At 34.9% G+C, this 17,683-nt stretch overlaps 1 protein-coding gene across 1 annotated transcript; it reads left to right on the top strand.

Moving 5' to 3' along the window:
* Window positions 1-5,887: 5,887 nt before the first annotated feature.
* LOC110097736 (polyadenylate-binding protein RBP47B') lies at window positions 5,888-15,530 on the top strand (the record flags this gene model as incomplete). Its single annotated transcript, XM_028699594.1, has 7 exons — window positions 5,888-6,374; window positions 6,451-6,527; window positions 6,590-6,720; window positions 6,909-7,005; window positions 10,013-10,168; window positions 14,401-14,501; window positions 15,167-15,530. Coding segments are annotated over 7 exons (1,140 nt in total), but the record flags the coding sequence as incomplete, so codon positions are not given.
* Window positions 15,531-17,683: the final 2,153 nt, after the last annotated feature.

The following is a 17,683-nucleotide window of genomic DNA, read 5'->3' on the forward strand; positions in this document are numbered from 1 at the left end:
CCATGTGCCTTGGCGTTGTAAAGCAAAAAACTCAAGGGCCATAGCTTTTCGCCATTCCTGATGTTTGGATGCTTCGCTGTAGGACGTAGGATCAGAAACCAATTCTTGTGTAATTTGTTTATGCAACAAATTTAGTCTTTGCTTGGGTTTTAGAGAACCCGTCTTCAGTCGGGTGAGCATGTGATGAGAATTAGGCTGAGAAACAGTATTCGTATGATTTGTCATGAGTTCCGCCGATTGTGATATAATAGGGAGATTTGAAGTTTGTTCAGCAGGTTGAGGAGGGGGTTGATAAGTCGAAGTGGGAGAGGAATGCTTTTCCTGAGAGGTAGTGATAGAGTTAAGAGAAGAATTTGATGCTGGAGTGAGAAAGAATGGTGGAGGAATGTGAGAGGAGGTAGTCATCTCAGGAGACAAAGAACCTTTAAAGGGAAATGATAATTCGTCAAAGGTTACATTACGAGACATATAAACTTTGTTGGAATCAAGATGGAGACATTTGTAACCTTTGTAAATATCGGAATAACCAAGAAAAACGCAGGGCAAGCATTTCGGTTGAAGTTTGTGACGGGAGTGCTGTGGTTGTAACGGAAAACACATACATCCAAACGTGCGCAATAACGAATAATCTGGTTTCCGGTTGAACAACATCTCATATGGGGACCTGTTGTGAGTAACAGTGGATGGCATTCTGTTAATTAAATAGGTAGCAGTCATGGTCGCATCAGGCCAGAATTTGTAGGGAACAGCAGCTTGAAGTAAAAGAGTTCTGGTTGTTTCAATGATGTGCCTATGCTTGCGCTCGGCCACACCATTTTGCTGCGGTGTGTAGGGGCACGAAATGTGGTGTGTTATACCGTGAGTTTGAGTGAAATTTCGAAAGCTGTGGTTCAAGTATTCAGATCCACCGTTGGTTCTAATGCATTTGATGGACTGAGCCGTGAGTTTTTCCACCTGATTCTTGAAATTAATGAAAGTATTAAGAACCTCAGATTTATGCGTCATAGGAAAAATCCACGAAAACCGCGAGAAATCATCCACAAAAAGAACGTAATATAGAAAACCTTGATTCGACGAGACGGGGGCAGGACCCCAGACATCAGAATGAATTAGTTCTAGAAAATTATTACTATGACTTTTAGAACTTTCAAAAACTAATTGGTGCCCTTTGGAGGCTTTACAAGAATGACAAGTAAAACTAGTAGCAGAAATTTGTAAAAGAGGATTAGTCTTTGCTATTGTTTCAAGAGTTCTTGAATGGGGATGGCCCAATCTTGCGTGCCAGATGGTATTCGGAACGGTGGTGGTAGAAAGCGCCTTTTTGTGTTGCTTTATTGTAGGTTGACGCAGAGAATATAAACCTTCGCTACACGGTCCTTGAAGTATTACTTGATTGGTCTTCAAATCCTTAAAGGTAAAACCATAAGGATCAAATGAAATAGAAAGATCGTTATCTTTTGTAAGTTGAGAAATAGAGAGTAAATTAAATTGCAAGTCAGGAATATGAAGAAGAGATGATAGATGCAGCTTACGATTTGGTGTTGGTAAGATGCCAACACCTGTATGTGCAATCGGTACCGATCTACCGTCGCCCACTGTAACGCCATCCGAGCCGGCATAAGATGATGAAATGCTGAGATTATCAAGAGAGTTAGTAATGTGCGAAGATGCACCAGAATCAAGATACCAGTTCGTGGAGTTGTTGTCAGCGTTGGTGATGAGGGCACGGTTGGACGTGGTAGCCGGGCGAGGAGTGTACTGGACGTTCAGGCGATGCCAGCACTCCGTCGCTGCGTGACCCTTTTTGTTACAAATTTGACATATAATGGCGGAGGTGGTGGATGAGCGATTGCTGGTGTTTCTGTTTTGAGTAGTTTTGCCACGATTCTTCACATTTTTACCTATGTAGGAAAACAGAGCAGTATTAGAGTCAATGGAAGAGGCAGCCTTAGCGGCTTCAGAGGCCACGTTAACTTCTTCGCTTAGTAGAAGCGAATAAAGTGTATCAAGACTAATGGGTTGAAGCATGGTTCTGATGGCTGTCTTAAAAGCTTGATAAGCCGGCGGGAGTCCATTTAAGGTGTAGAGCACAATATCTTCAGTGTCGACCGATGATCCAGCGCCGGCCACTTGATCGACGAGCGTTTTGATATTGGAGAGATACTGCGTCATCGTGTCGGATTTCATCGAGATATTGTGGAGCTCATTCTTGAGCTGTATTACGCGAGAACGATTGGAGGCTTGGAATCGTCGTTCGAGCGTATCCCAAATGGCAGAGGTGGATTCAAGATTGATGATGTAAGGAAGAACCGACTGGGAGATTGTAGCGCATATTGCAGCGGCAAGATTTTGATCCGTCAAGATCCATTGATCGTATTCGGGATTGACGGAGGAGACAGAAGAATCACGGGAATTTTCCAGCAGACGGGGTGGTGGAGGGATAGCCGAATCCAGAAATCTTTCGAATCCATTTGCGCGAACAAGTTTCACAACTTGCGATCTCCATAAAGAATAGTTGTCCGTAGAAAGTTGAGTTGGCACTATGTTCTTGAGATTAGAAACCACAAACTTGAGTGCCGATGAGATGCTTGCTGTGTTTTCTTCCATTTGTTCTGATGGATTCCTTGCTCCGGATGTTGCAGATCCCGACATTGATCTATCTTCTTCTTGAACAGTCTTCAAGCCTGCTCTGATACCATGAAGAAGATCTTGAACCTTCTGTTGCTTTCTTGAGAGGCTGGAAAGTTAGAATCGAGAATGGAAGAAGACAGAGAGGTGATAGAGAAAGAAGAAACAGAGCATGATGAAAGTAAGAAATGAATATTATTTCTCATCTCTTCAGAGTACAGAACTATTGAATATATAGACTTTAAGTCTATGGTAAAGAAGTAAATACACAATATTCTGCTTAAAGAAAGTACAGTACGGAAAGTATAATAACTAATTTCATATTAATACATTTACTCATTTTGATTCTCTAATACATGCTGCAATGAATGAGTTGATGGGAGCTTCATGTTTAGTATGCATAAACATCATGCTTTACCATGCAGGAAATATTAGTTGAAGGAGCTGCTAGTCATTATTGATTTGGCTGATGCAGGCCTTCATATAGGAAGAATTAAACTCTATTAATGTCTATGGAGGAATTTCTGAGGAGAATGGACTATGCTCGATGTGACAATGTTAGAGAATGTCCGAGTAGTATTCAACAAGGACATTAAAATACCAAATTAGAGATTTGAAGGGGTGTTGGGTAGCCTAAAATTGGTTTGCAGGGTAAATGAATTCTCTGGAAAGTAAGTGTTGAAAGATTGGCACGCATTTTATACAGTCCTAGGCTATGACAAAGTTAGTTTGAAAAGTGCTAAGAGAGTGAAAATAAATTCATTCTCAACTCCTAAGACACATGTTTGGGGGCAGAGGGACTATTGTTAGAGAATGGGTTTGATCTTAGTTCAAACAGCTTAGGCTTATTATGATTCAGGTTTTATGAATTTTAAGAGACTATGACAATGGACATGGCTCACCAGGGGGTGGGACGTGTCTTTCTCAAGGTCGCAAACATTGGCTTAAAATTAACCTAGTTACTAGAAAACCCTAGGATTATTTAAGCTATCTAGGATATGCCACTAATTAGTATAGAGTCTATCATAACCAACTAAGGAGTCATCTAGACTACTTGTACTCGTCTAAACTAAGGTTGGAGTTAAAGGAGTATGATTCAGCTTGACAAACTTAGGGCCACTGGAAATGTCCTATGGTGAAGCTTCTAGTCCACTTGGAATCCTCTTAGGGGCTCTAAAGGTTTGTGGGAGGGTTATTAGAAGGGCTATGAATATCTAAGATCCTCCACTAGCTAGCCTATGAGCTAAAGGGACTACTGGGTCTATTGTGGTCAGCTGACTTAAGCTATAGGGTAGTTTAGAGTTACTAAAATTAGCCTATGGAAGGTATCTAGTCCTCTTAAAATCATCTAAAGAGAAGGCTAGAGCTGTATGGGAAAATCATTGGATAATTCACATATCATACGAGATTGTCCAAGGTATAGGGTCACTTTTCAATGATAGCTTTAGATGATTTAATTAAGGTACACTAAAGTTGTTTATCAATGATTGGTCCGACACTAAAATTCATATATCCTTGCATGTTAATTACTGTTTCATAAAATTTGTCGTTAAGTTTCCAAGTTCTTTGTCGTATAGTGATCCCGAGATAATACGGGGTATCTTGTTGTATTCTATTTATTGATGACATAATTGTGTTAGTTGAGATCTATTTTAAAGAAAGTTAAAACAGTAACTATTGATGAAACTTTTAGAAGGGAATGAGCTTATGTTAGTATAACAAATATAAGGTACCTGATAGGCAATTTAATTTTAATTGATTTTAAATTGATCATTGTTGAATGTTATTAGAAAACTAGGCAGTGTTATAAGTTAACGTAGATATATTAAATTAGGATTCGATTTCAAATTTTAAGCTACATTGTTAGAATGTAGAAATTTTTGTAGGGGCATCTCATTCTTGGAAAATATCATGGAGCTTTAAAGGTAAATTTTATGAAATTGCACCTTGATCGTTTATTTTATGGATGCCGATATCAATCAACAAAGAATTCATTAACAAGCAAGTATTAACGATTGCAAAATGGATAATTATCAATTAGTATTGATGGAAAATCATATGGTATCTATATGTGATAGTTTCTCTAGTATTTTGTTTATATACAAAAGAATGATAATATAAATTAGGAGATATTTTAAAGTTATAGTTGTGTGGCTAGCATGGAGAAGTGATTCATGATTAATATATAATATGTGAGTATGATGGTTTTAGTTACATTTCATAAATTGGAATGTTATCATTTATATTACATGGTCTAATAGTTGGAAAATAAAAAAATAGAATGACAATTAATTTAAATGTGAAAAAATGGGAATGTGGAGATTAATAAATGATAAAATTGGGAATCATAATTGGAGGAATGAACAAGTTTGAGAGATTTCATCAATTGAAAATAAAGTAATGAAAACTGAAAAATATACGTTGTAGTCTGGGAATGTAAAGTTGAGGGTAGAAGTCAGAAGATGTATCAATGACATGGGAAGATAGGATCATAAAATCAATTTGAAAGCATATAGGAAGGAAAATGTGTAGAAGAAAATAGCTTGATTATAAGATGTGCTGAACGTCTTGCACTAGATAGAGTTGGTTAATACCTAATGTAGTACATAGAAAGAGCGAATTAAGATAGAGGATTCATAAATCCGAACCTAAGTACTTTTGACAAGCCAATGAGTAGTAAAGTGTTCTTGGTACATCTTTGTTCCAGCTTATTTTCTGTTTTCTATAAATGATTCGTCAGTTTTAAGAAAATAGAAAATTAGCCTTGAACAAGAACTTGCCAATAATGCTTTATTTGATGAATCAATTCTATGTATTCTTTTTGAGATCAAGCTAATGATAATGGTGCTTAGTTTGAAGTACTCTTTGCATATTATAGTCACATTTGCCCTAGCATCCTGTTTTGTTAAAATGGGATAGGTCATTCCTATATATCTGTGTACCATGTCGTGCTTGTTTATTATAATCAACTAGTTTTTAATTTCTATAATATTTTTTCTATTATCATTTTAAATTTTAGAACACAAGTGGAATTCCATGATCTTCCTTGATTTTGCTTATTGCTCAATGCACCAGACGTCTTTTTCAGTTTTTCTACTTCATATTTTTTGAATTAGTTGTTTTTTTTTGCTATAGTTGTTTGAAATTCTTCTGATATCTTAGTGACTGCCTGACTTAATTGATTTTGCTTATTTGAAATTCAAATTACATGTTCTTCCAATCTTTTAATTACAGCTTTAATGTATAATGATTTTCTTTGTTGCAGGTTCTGTCTATTAAGGTCATCCGCAACAAGATAACTGGACTTCCAGAAGGTTATGGATTTGTAGAGTTCGTTTCTCATGCAGCAGCTGAGAGAATATTGCAGACATACAATGGTTTGCAGATGCCTGGAACAGAGCAGACTTTTAGGCTTAATTGGGCTTCTTTTGGCATTGGTGAAAAGCGGGGAGAAGGGCCTGACCATTCCATTTTTGTTGGTGATTTGGCACCAGATGTCACCGATTACTTGCTGCAAGAAACATTCCGTTCTCAGTATCCATCAGTTAGAGGCGCCAAAGTGGTAACAGATCCTAATACTGGTCGTTCAAAGGGTTATGGTTTTGTTAAATTTGCTGATGAGATAGAAAGGAATCGAGCAATGACTGAAATGAATGGAGTTTATTGCTCAACCAGGCCAATGCGCATTAGTGCAGCCACACCAAAAAAGACTACTGGGATTCAGCCAACATATACAACTGTTAAAGGTGGGATTTTGGTTCCTTCAGCTCTGAGTGTATTTGTTATGATGCACATTTAAAACTATTCTCTTTGCTTTTGCAGCCGCATATCCAACGCCAGTTTATGTTGCACCACAGTTGCCCCCAGTTTTGCCTGACAGTGACATCACAAATACAACTGTAAATTTTTTATTCTGTAACTCATTCAACAGCACCTTGTTCTTACCGTGTTTTGCCTGCAGATATTTGTTGGTGGATTGGATCCTAATGTTGCAGAAGAAGAACTAAGGCAGATATTTGCACAATTTGGTGAGCTTGTCTATGTTAAGATCCCAGGAGGAAAAGGGTGTGGCTTTGTACAATATGCTGCAAGGTATGTTGAGAAATTTATATTTCTTTCACTTTATTTGTAAGTTTTTAGCCCTTGATTTGTACCATTTTACAGTCAGCCCTGATCTTTGATAATTAGGTTTTATTTGGTCTGACCTTCTGAGTTATCGTTTGCTGTGAGGCTTAAAGTGTACATTCCCGGTATAATTTTATTTTTATTTTGCTCGTCAGGGTTTCTGCTGAAGATGCCATTCAGAGGGTGCATGGAACCATGATTGGTCAACAAATTGTCAGGCTCTCGTGGGGTAGAAGCCCAACAAGCAAGCAGGTATATTATGACATAGTCTGTGATTCTCTCTCTCTCTCTCTCTCTCTCTCTCTCTCTCTCTCTAGCCATGAGTTTTTTTTTAAGTTAGCACTCATGAGGGTAGGTCGGTTCAGAGTTAAGGTTACCTAATCAGCTGATATTATATATAGTATAAATGAATGCAAAGGAATTTGGGATTCATAGATTACAAGCCGCCAAATAATTCAACCGCTTATTTCCTTTAAATGTTAACATGCAAATGCTAGAATTTAAGTCCAATCGATAATAAAATGAATGAAAAAAGTTGAGAAATTAAGAGAAACTTTAGGTTTTGTTTGGAATAGCTTTTCGACTGCTTTTGTGGTAAGAAATGTGGTTAGCAAAAAATAATGTGTTTGGAAGATAGCTTTTTTATCGTTATTTCAAACTTTTTCTTTTAAAAAGTTTTTGAAAAATCATTTTTGAAATTGTGGCTGTGAAACAAGCTTTAAAAAGCAAAAAAAAAAAAAAAAAAAAAACTTAAGTTGCCCCAAACAAAGCCTTAGAACCACATTAAATCAGTGAACAATTGTAATTTAATTTTCACAAATTGAATTACTTGTGATGCAGGACTATGTATGATTTAAATGAGTGCGATGAGAACTTGCATGTTTTGAATAAGAGCAATAAGAATTAAAAACGTTAGCCAATAAACGATAATAGAAAACAAGAGAGGTGGCTCCGCTTAGGCCAAATCACATGCTAAAAGTTGAGATCACCAAATCAATTAGAATTTCAACTTATGCAAATTAAGTAGATTTTCAATAGCATCCCTAGGTTAACAATGAGATTAGAAAGCATAGAAAATAAAAACTCAAGCCCTACGTTTACTAAGCATTGGCATATAGCTTTGCACGATTCCTTGTGTTTGATTCACCACCTTCAAGAGAAGAAGGTTAGGAGAAAACTGAATAGGAGGAAAAGTTCACCCTCGTCATGGGATGGTGGTGACTTGCCACTGAACAGTGGAAATCTGCTCTTCGATCGCTTTAGACAAGGTGAAGATAATACGATTGAAGTACTCCTCGGCGGAATGGTCTATTTGCGGATTGACGTCGAAGAAAGTCGATCGGAGGATGTCGACGAATCCTTGCTCGTTGTAGATGAAGTCGGAGTCAAGATCGGGATCGACCATACATCGAATTCGTAGGTTTGAAGTGTTGTAGGCGACATCCTTGGCTTCCCTTAAAGATTCCCCTTGAGAGAAAGAAGTTTCTCTCAAGGATTCAAGTGGAGAAGAAGGGTGAGAAGTGGCTGGCCAAAGATGGGAGCTTGGGGAAGAAATAAGTTCAGATTTTGGAGAGGAATGATGGAAGAAAATTTGAGAATTTGTTTCCCTATTTATTCTTAAGTTTGGAAAGAATTAAAAGAGGCGAGGGGTGAGAGGGAGGGGTTTTGAAATCTTCCCAAAGAGAGAAGTTTACAATTTGGAAAGAAATCAAGTGGGGATTAAAAGGGGGGCCAGCGGCATAGAGAGAGAGGAGGCCGACGGTTTCAATAGGGAAGTAGGAATTAGGGAAATGCAATTAAGGGTTGCTTGTTTTGGACTTGAAGATTTGGAAAGGTTTAATTAAATCCAATTGAATTTAAATTCAAATAGGATTTAGTTTTAGAAACTTTCCAAAAATAGAATTTCATAATTTAGGAAAAAATTCAAATTCAAATTAGCTTTGAATATGAATTAAATAGGTTGTCTAACTTAGAAAGACTAAATTGGAAAGGCTTGATTACATGCTTTGATGTGGAAATTCCAAAGGGGGCCGGCGGCTAAGGTGGATTGGTCGCCGGTTTGGTTGAGGGGAGGTGGGGTTGGGTTGGGGGTGGAGAGCTTGGGGTGCTAGCCAAAGGACAAGGGATGGTGGGCTTGTGGTTGGACGGCAGTGGGAAGTTTGTGGAGGTGGCTGGCGGCTTAGGATTGTAGGTGGGCCGTGGGGATGGAGGGGAAGGGAGGAAGAAAGAGGAAAAAAGAAATAAGATGAAAATAGCCACGAACCCGGACTCTTCCAAGGTTGGTGGGTGATCTGCTTCCCTTTCCAAAGCATTTCTTTCCAAAACCTCTCAAGCTCTCATAAGAACTCAATATGTAGAAATTTGATTATAATTCATTCATTAACTTCAAAAGAAACTTAAGAGGGTTATATATAGCCTCATATAATGAACGAAAAAATAAAAGACGACGTAGCCCTTAGGCTTACATATGATGAACCCTTAAGTAAGGGTTAAAAAGGGAAATACAACTAAACAAATACATGTGAGGACTCAAAAATAGATCGACGCTATCGTGGCCGTAGATCGCCGGCCACGTCTCTGATATACTTTCCATGATCTGTTGTCCCCATCATCCTGTGTGCCAAGTTTAAGCAAAATCAAGATCGGTCGTGTTTCAGGTTGACCCGTTTAACAAACGGGTCGGGTTCAGGTTCTAATTCCTATTTAAAGTACGTCTTTACTATTGTAAAACTCTATATTGCTGCCAAATCTAAAATAACCTCTTCATCAATGTACTATTCATTATTTCATATCTACCATGAATTTTCTCGTAATCCATGCTTTTGAGATCTAAATGTATATTTAATTTACCACTAATACGCATGTTACCATGATCTATTTAAATATTTATGTTATCACTGATAATTACGCTTATTAAATTATATAGTACAAATTTATCATTTTCTTCTTAAAATTAATTTTAAAGATTATTTTTTAAATCCATCTTCCGGAGTGTAACACTAACCATATTGATATTAATTTTACCATCGTGGAAAAAAAAAAAGAAATCCAAAAAGCAATACATGATTAAGCATTTCCTATTGTTTGTCCTGTCCTTTTATAACTATTTTGGCGTGAATTAAAGTTTAATGCAAGTTAGTCCGAGTTGTTCATGAGGTCCGTTAGAAGTTAATTGTATTAAAAAAAAGTGGTATGGCATCTGATTGGAGTGGCTTAGATTTTTGCCTTAACATTTACCCTTTAATTTTCTCTTTTGCAGGATTCAACCGGTGCCTGGATCCCACAAGCAGACCCTACACAATGGGCAAATGCATACTATGGCTATGGCTACGATCCATATGCTTATGGGGCAGCTCAAGATCCATCCGCATATGCATATGGTGCTTATGGAGGATATGGACAATATCCTCAACAGGTAATAGCTATGTAGCATGACATTTATTTAGAATATATTATGTTAGATTTGTCACCTAGATAGTTTGGTTGTATAAAGAAACATTGTTTTAGTAAGATAGACTTCGTTTTTTGATAGTTTAGAGTGAGGTGATCTGTATGCTACGTATTTATTGCATTTATGAAGGAACTAAATTTACTCATCAAACTTTTTTTTCATATTATCTTGCTTATCATCCTGAATTCTAAAATTTTTGTTGTAAATTAAATTTTATGATTTGTGGAATTCGCAATCAAACCTAACTCCCACTAGTTTAGTCCTTTATTTTTATTTCTCACTCTCCATTGGTAATTGTTTAAGTGAGTTGAGCTCAACTTAATCTACCCTTGGGCTCTAATCTATCAACAAAGACAATTTGATTCAAGCTTGGAATCGGTCCCTTTGTTTTGCTTGATTCATTGAGCTCAATAAATAGCTTGGTTGGCCTTTGGAAAAGAAAATGCTACATTAGAACTTGATAAAAAGTGGGGAAAATTTCTTGGAGGGTGTGGAGGACTATGGCCGTTAGAAATTGAGAACAAAGCATGATCAAAATGGCCCTAATTTACAACAGTGATATCTCAAGAGATTTTTACTATTCAAGGAAATCATCTTCATTATCTGAACATCACCTTCATTAATCCAATGATGAAGCATGGGAAGAGTAGAAGACAATAACTATTTATCGTCCATGCGGTTGTGCAAGCTTTGGAGAGGAAGCTTGTTGGAGAGAGGGAGAAGAAGATGATTTGGAATAAGGAATAGAATATTATGCGATGAGGAAAATGATGGGAGAGAAGGGATGGGGGAAGATGAGGATATGGTTTATAGGAGTTGGAATAAAAAGAGATGTGAAGTAGATGGTGGTGTTGGGAATGGTGGAGTGGGAGGTGACCATGTGAATTTAGGGAATGGACAAGGATTAGGATTATTTATCTTTAATTGCAAATTTAACTCTAATTATATGAATATTTTAATCTTCATCATTCTCATGATTATATCTTAACTATTTGTAGTCAATTTATAAATCTTCATCGTCCATTTATTCATGTTGAGTGCCATTTGAGGTGTTAAATATACTCTTCGTAAATCATTTTGAACAAATTTATCTATATTATCTTAGGTCTACTCCTTTATAATTTTTTTCTTTTTATCTTTTACGTGTCTAATTGTGATTTTCTAACATCCATTGTATATGTTTAAATCATTTAAGTCTATTTTAATTTATCCCTTTGTTTATTTTATATCAGTTTTAACATTCTTATTTATGGCATACTCACCTTAGGTATGAAAGGTTTTTTACTGCTCAACATTTTGATATATATAACACCATCAAACCATTATAATTTTATTAAATATACCTTCACGTTTTTAAGATATATTTTTATCAAATAACACTCCCAAGATGCTTACTATATTTTAACCGCCTAGCTTTAACTCTAGAAGTTATATCCTCATGAATATTTTTATTTTCCTATATAATATATTTTATTATACTAAAATTTATTATATCTATACATCACTTCATCTTCATCTTCTGATAATATTAATTAATAATTGTTAATATGACATCAACTAAAATTGTACATTATGTTTCTCAGTCTTTGATCAACTAATTCTAAACTCTTTATCTTCTGCTTTGTTGCTATAAATTTTTTACTTATATTGGAAGATATCTCATTGATTAAAACTATGCCATCTTTAAAAAGTTTGGTCACTTCACTTTGAATATCTTTTGTAAACATCTTTATAACCAATATAAAAAGATATATACTTTATATTGATCATTGATATAATTCTATTTTAATTGATTTGGTTGCTCTGCAACTATTTTTAATACTAGTTAAGGCTCTATCATCTATGTATATTTAATGATTTTAACATATCTTTTGAACATGTTTTTTCCTTTATATGCACAAAAATAATTTTCGTGGTACTCGATTGTCAAGGTTTGTAAAAATCATATGAAGATTGTTTCTTTGCCTTTTATACTTATCATCAACTAGCTTAATACAAAAAAAAGCTTCTATTTTATTTTTTCTTGGCATGAAATCAAATTGATTCTTTGAAACTAATGTAATTTTTGTGAATCTATTTTCCGCTACTCTTTAACATAACCATATTGTATAACTTATATAGTTGATTCTTCTATAGTTAGCATAATCTTGAACGTCTCTTTTGTACTTGAATATTAATTCCAAAATATTTATTGTTCAATTATTTGAAAAAAATTACATAAAATATTGTATGGTTTCTCATCTCTCTCTAAATCTCAATAGTTATCACATTTGGACCTAAAATTGTATCTCTTACTTCACTTTACTTTTTTGGATTAATCTATAATAAACTCATTATTTTGTTCATTATTCCTTTTTATTATTCTCATTTAATAAGTTCTTGATGTAGCATTTTTCCTTTCATTTAATAATTTCTTAATATTATCTACTTATGATATTTATTAATTTAGAGAAAGTATATGATAAAGTTTCAAAAAGGTGCTTTGGAGAGTTCTAGAAAAGCAAGGAGTTAATAGTGCTTATATTAAAGTCATTAAAGATATGTAAACAGGAGTTGTTACTTGTGTTCAAACATAAGGTAGTTTGACAAAGTATTTTCCTATTTCAGTTGGATTACATCAAAGATTAGCTTTAAGACCGTATATTTTTTCTTTAATCATGGATGTTCTTATGAGTCATTTGTAAGAGGATGCACAGTGGTTTATGCTTTTTGCTGATATTCTTCTTGTTGATAAGATTAGAGAGGGAGTTGAAGGAAAACTTAAATTATGGAGGTCTACCTTAGAGTGTAAAGATTTTCATTTGTGTAAATCTAAAGTCGAATACATAGAGTATAATTTTAGTAATAATAGATCTAGTGGGAGATTATGACTTTGGGCGATCAAGTCATCAAAAAGAGTACATGTTTTAGATATATCAGATCTATTGTTCAAAGCAATGGTGAAATAGATGGAGATATTATTAGTAAAATTCAAGTTGGATGGTTTAAGTCGAGGAATACATCGGTCTGTTGTGTGATAGAAAAGTACCCTCAAACTTAAGGGGAGATTCTATAAGATAGTGGTGAGACTTGCAAAACTTTATGGTGCAGAATGTTGGTTATTAAAATAGAAGCATAAAATTAAGTTTAGTGTTCCAGTGATGAGGATGCTCAGGTGGATGAGTGGCTTTACATTTAGACACATAATGCGAAATGAGTATATATGTGAAAAGGCTGGAGTAGCTCCAGTGGCGAATAAGACTAGAGAGTGTCGCCTTAGGTGGTTTTGCCACATCAAACGATGACCCGGTTAGGAGAGTAGATGTATTAGATGCGGCCTATGTTATGAAATGTAGGGGTAGATCTAAAAAGACTTGGTTAAAAAGTATAAGAAATGACCTTGTTTTATTAGATTTAAATGAGAATTTGATTCTTAATAGAGCACAATGGAGAAAAGGGATTTATATTGCTGACTCGACGTAGTGGGATGAAATCTTGATGTTATTGTTGTACCACTCTTTATAATATAACTAACCTTCTCATAATCATTATGAGGCTTGTTGCATTCCATTTTTATTTGCTCTTTCGAAGCATATTATTTTTCCTTATAACCTTTTGCACATCACTCTACTACCAAGTCTTCTTATCAATATGTAGTATGTATCTCATCTTTTTTAAAACATTTACAACAATCTTCTTAGGAAACTAGTTATTCCTATCCTACATCCATTGCAGCTTAACTGAAGAATTTTAACTTACCTCTCTTAGCAATTTATTTTTGAGGGTTAATAATTTCTCCCCTTTCAGATTTCACCCTCTTATCTTAGGATAATTATTTCTTTTGATTATTTTCTATACTCATAAAACATATATCTATAACTATTACTCTATGTTGCATAATCAAACTCTCTCTTGTTATAATCTTATAATATTTGTAAAAAAGTATTTCATCCTTATAAGTAAAAAGAAGTCTATTTGCAATTTGATGGCTCCAATATTACGAGTGATTAAATTTTTTTGTTTCTTACTGTATTTGTTTTTATTGGTTTTGAGCATGAATGAAACTGAATTTGAACACATCATAATTTAAACTTCTATTTGTTCTTTGTGCCGTTTTCTCTACTCGGCTAGTGGTGAATCCATCTAACTGTTGTTAATGAATTCTTATTTTGATTTGATATCATTGAACGTACTTATTTTGTTTTTATTCAATTTAGGTTGAAAGCGTATCAGATGTAGCATCCATGACTGCTGCAATTCCTACCTTGGAACAAAGAGAAGAAACTTACGATCCTTTGGTTATCCCCAGTCCTGACAAGTTAAGCAGCATCCTTTCTCTTATGTTTTGTTTTTTCATAACAAGTAAATGATCAAAATAGCCCATAAATTTATTAGGTGTATTTATTTTGATCTTAGATTTTTTTTCAAGTGTTCAATTTAGTAAATTCAATACCTCAAATCTTAGATACTGTGATCCTGCTATTAAAAATTCATTTTATGGATGGAAATGAACGTTAGTTTTCCAATCTTGGATTTTTTAGTGTTAACACTCACTTAAACTAATGAGAATATTGATCCTAGTTTCCTTATGAAAAGCTTTACTTCGCCAATAAAACTAAATTAGTTTAGATAGAAAGTTAATAATAGGACTAGATTAGTTTAGATTTAGTGAGTTGATGGACTATATTGAATACTTGAAAAAAAAAGTAGGATTAAAATGGATATGCCTAAAAATTGAGAAATTATTTTGTGCGGAGACTGGACGCAAAACGCCGTTCGGAGATCAATCAGAATGCCCCACATTAGCAGTACCGAGCCGCGGTATTGAGCAGTACGGAGCTGCGGTACCGAGCAAGGAGTGACGTGGCGCATTCTGGCTAGTCTACGGACGGCGTTCAGCGTCCGCACAGAATAATTAATCCTAAAAACTGTGGTTATTACTATTTTTGGAATATGTCTAATTGCCAATATGAATCTTTTCAGGTTAAATGCGGGTTACTTTGCTGTTCATGGAAATGTAATACTGGGACGGACCTTATGGTTGAGAAACTCACCACTATCTCAACATGCTTAGCTTTGAACTCTCATTCCCCTATATTCCTTATTAGAGCTTGAAATTTTGTGGCTGAGATGGTTCTAAATGCTGGTTAACTTACCGTTCATATAAATGTCCTGTGAAAGCTAACGTTCCAGAAACTTCTATTTTTTATTTCTTATTCGGACTTGGCATTTGTGTAGGTTGAGGGTGGTACAGAATACTCAGATTGATCGTGAACAGTGTTGTTGAAACTGTAAGCCTTACATGTAATTATACCTTTTTATTTGTTGATTTAGGCTTCGTTTGGGACGGCTTTTTTATTGCTTTTTAAAATTTCGTTTGAGATGACTTTCTTATTACTTCTTAAAACAACTTTTTAGTATAAAAACTAAAAAAATTGTAATAAAAAGCTGCTTTAGAAGCATTAAAAAAGTTGCCCCGAATGATGCATAAAGCAGCTTTTTGTGTAAAAATATCTTGAACGGATAATTTTTGTACTAAAAAATTGCTTTTGAAAGCATTAAGGCAGTTGTCACAAATGAAGTCTTAATTTCTTATTTGATTTCTGGAGTTTCATTCTAATTATTGGGGATTAGTCAATTTGATGAACTGATTTATATTCATTCATGTTAGATTTATTTATGTTTTGGATTGTCAAATAAATTTGAATAAAATTGTCAGCTCAGTATTTGAGGAATCAAATTTATAGGTTGAACAAAACCAAGTAAAAGCATATATAGATAGGGGTTTTTGTATGTTACAGTCTGAAAAAAATAAAAATAAAAATGATGGACCATAATTCATACACTCAAAATCACCATCCTGAAAGCTAAACTGTCTCAAATAGTTGGTAAGAGGCTATTTGATTTGCTACAAATGAACTATAGAGCAAAATAAAATTTAGTATAAATTGAATGAACTGTACTTAGAAATATTTAGAGTTGTTTGGACTGGTGCAAAATAAATGTATGTGATTATTTCTGTGTTCGGTTTAAAGAAAAATCAGTGTAATGTAAAGTGTAATGATGGTGGTGATGGACAATGATGGTGCAGTAGTCAACATATGCTGGTGTTCGATAGTGGCAGTGACTATACTGAGGTGGCCGGCGAGTGATAGTTGGTTGTGATAGTAGGGAAGTCTAGTAGTGCATTTGGAATTTGTCCAACATAGAGTGAGTTTTGAATTCATAAAAAAAAAAAAGCTTCAAACTAAATACCAATGTTTTCAAAACCCATTTATTTGAAATGCTTTACATAACTTTTTTTTTTTTTTTAACAGTTAGATGTATTACTTAAGCGCAGAAGGAAAAAATTGCAAAAATATAAACTGCTAGAAATATATAGTGAGTTTTGAATACATAAAAAAGGAACTATAGATGGAGTTTGGAATTCATCAAAAAAAAATTTTTTTTTTCTGCATTCATTTGATTTAAACTAAATATCAATATTTTCAAAACACATATATCTACTCAAATCAAATTTTTTATTAGGTCCGGACACTTGACGTAGCTCTACATCCGGACGCTAATAAAATGTCGCAATGTGCTCTTACTCTTTATCGCGCTGCCCAACGACCCGACCCGGAACGGATACTTTGTGATTTTTTATTAGGTCCGGACACCTGACGTAGCTCTACATCCGGACGCCAATAAAATGTCGTCATGTGCTCTTACTCTTTACCGCGCGGCCCGATGACCTGACCCGAAACAGAAACCCGGTATTGCTATGTTCGTGTATTGCTAGGTATTGCTCGGTATTGCTAGGTATTGCTTGGCAATAATGAGAAATACCGAGCAAAATCGGGGTATTGCTCGGTATTGGTCTTAACAGAATGGTATTTCTCGTTACCGAGCAATACCCGAGCAAAACCTAGCAATACCCTGGTCTGTACAAATAAGCTAATACATAGCAATATTGGGTTCCGGTCCGGTCGGGTTGTCAGGCCGCGCGGTAATGAGTAAGAGCACATGACGACATTTATTGGCGTCCTGACGTAGAGCTACGTCAGGTGTCCAGACCTAATAAAACTTCATCAAATAGCCCTAAACAAATAATGATTATAACATCATATAGAAGGTTAGTCGATACCTTCCACCCTCTTTGGCGGTGATTTAAAGTTCTATGTTTTTAGTCATTTTCAAGTTCTAAGCAAATATGGAGCAAAGGAGAGTGCTCCTCTTATGCCAAATAAAATTAGTATAGGGAGATTTGTGTAAAGAGTTTTCTTAGAAGTAGATAAAGAGAAAGTTAAGCTATCATTCAAATCAATCTCATTAGTCTCCTCTAAAATAGGAATACCGCACATAACATCAAAGATGTGAGTTTAGGAGACACAGAGATTAGAGTTTTAAAAAAAAAATCATTAAAAGCCCAAAAGCTTTTAAAAATTATGTTTTCATTACAAAATTTTTTGAAAGTCGATGAAATAACAGCAATAAAATAATCAAATAAAATTATAATTA

This window comes from Dendrobium catenatum, unplaced genomic scaffold (genome assembly GCF_001605985.2).
Source record: "Dendrobium catenatum unplaced genomic scaffold, ASM160598v2 fragScaff_scaffold_1344, whole genome shotgun sequence".
Taxonomy (NCBI): Eukaryota; Viridiplantae; Streptophyta; class Magnoliopsida; order Asparagales; family Orchidaceae; genus Dendrobium; species Dendrobium catenatum.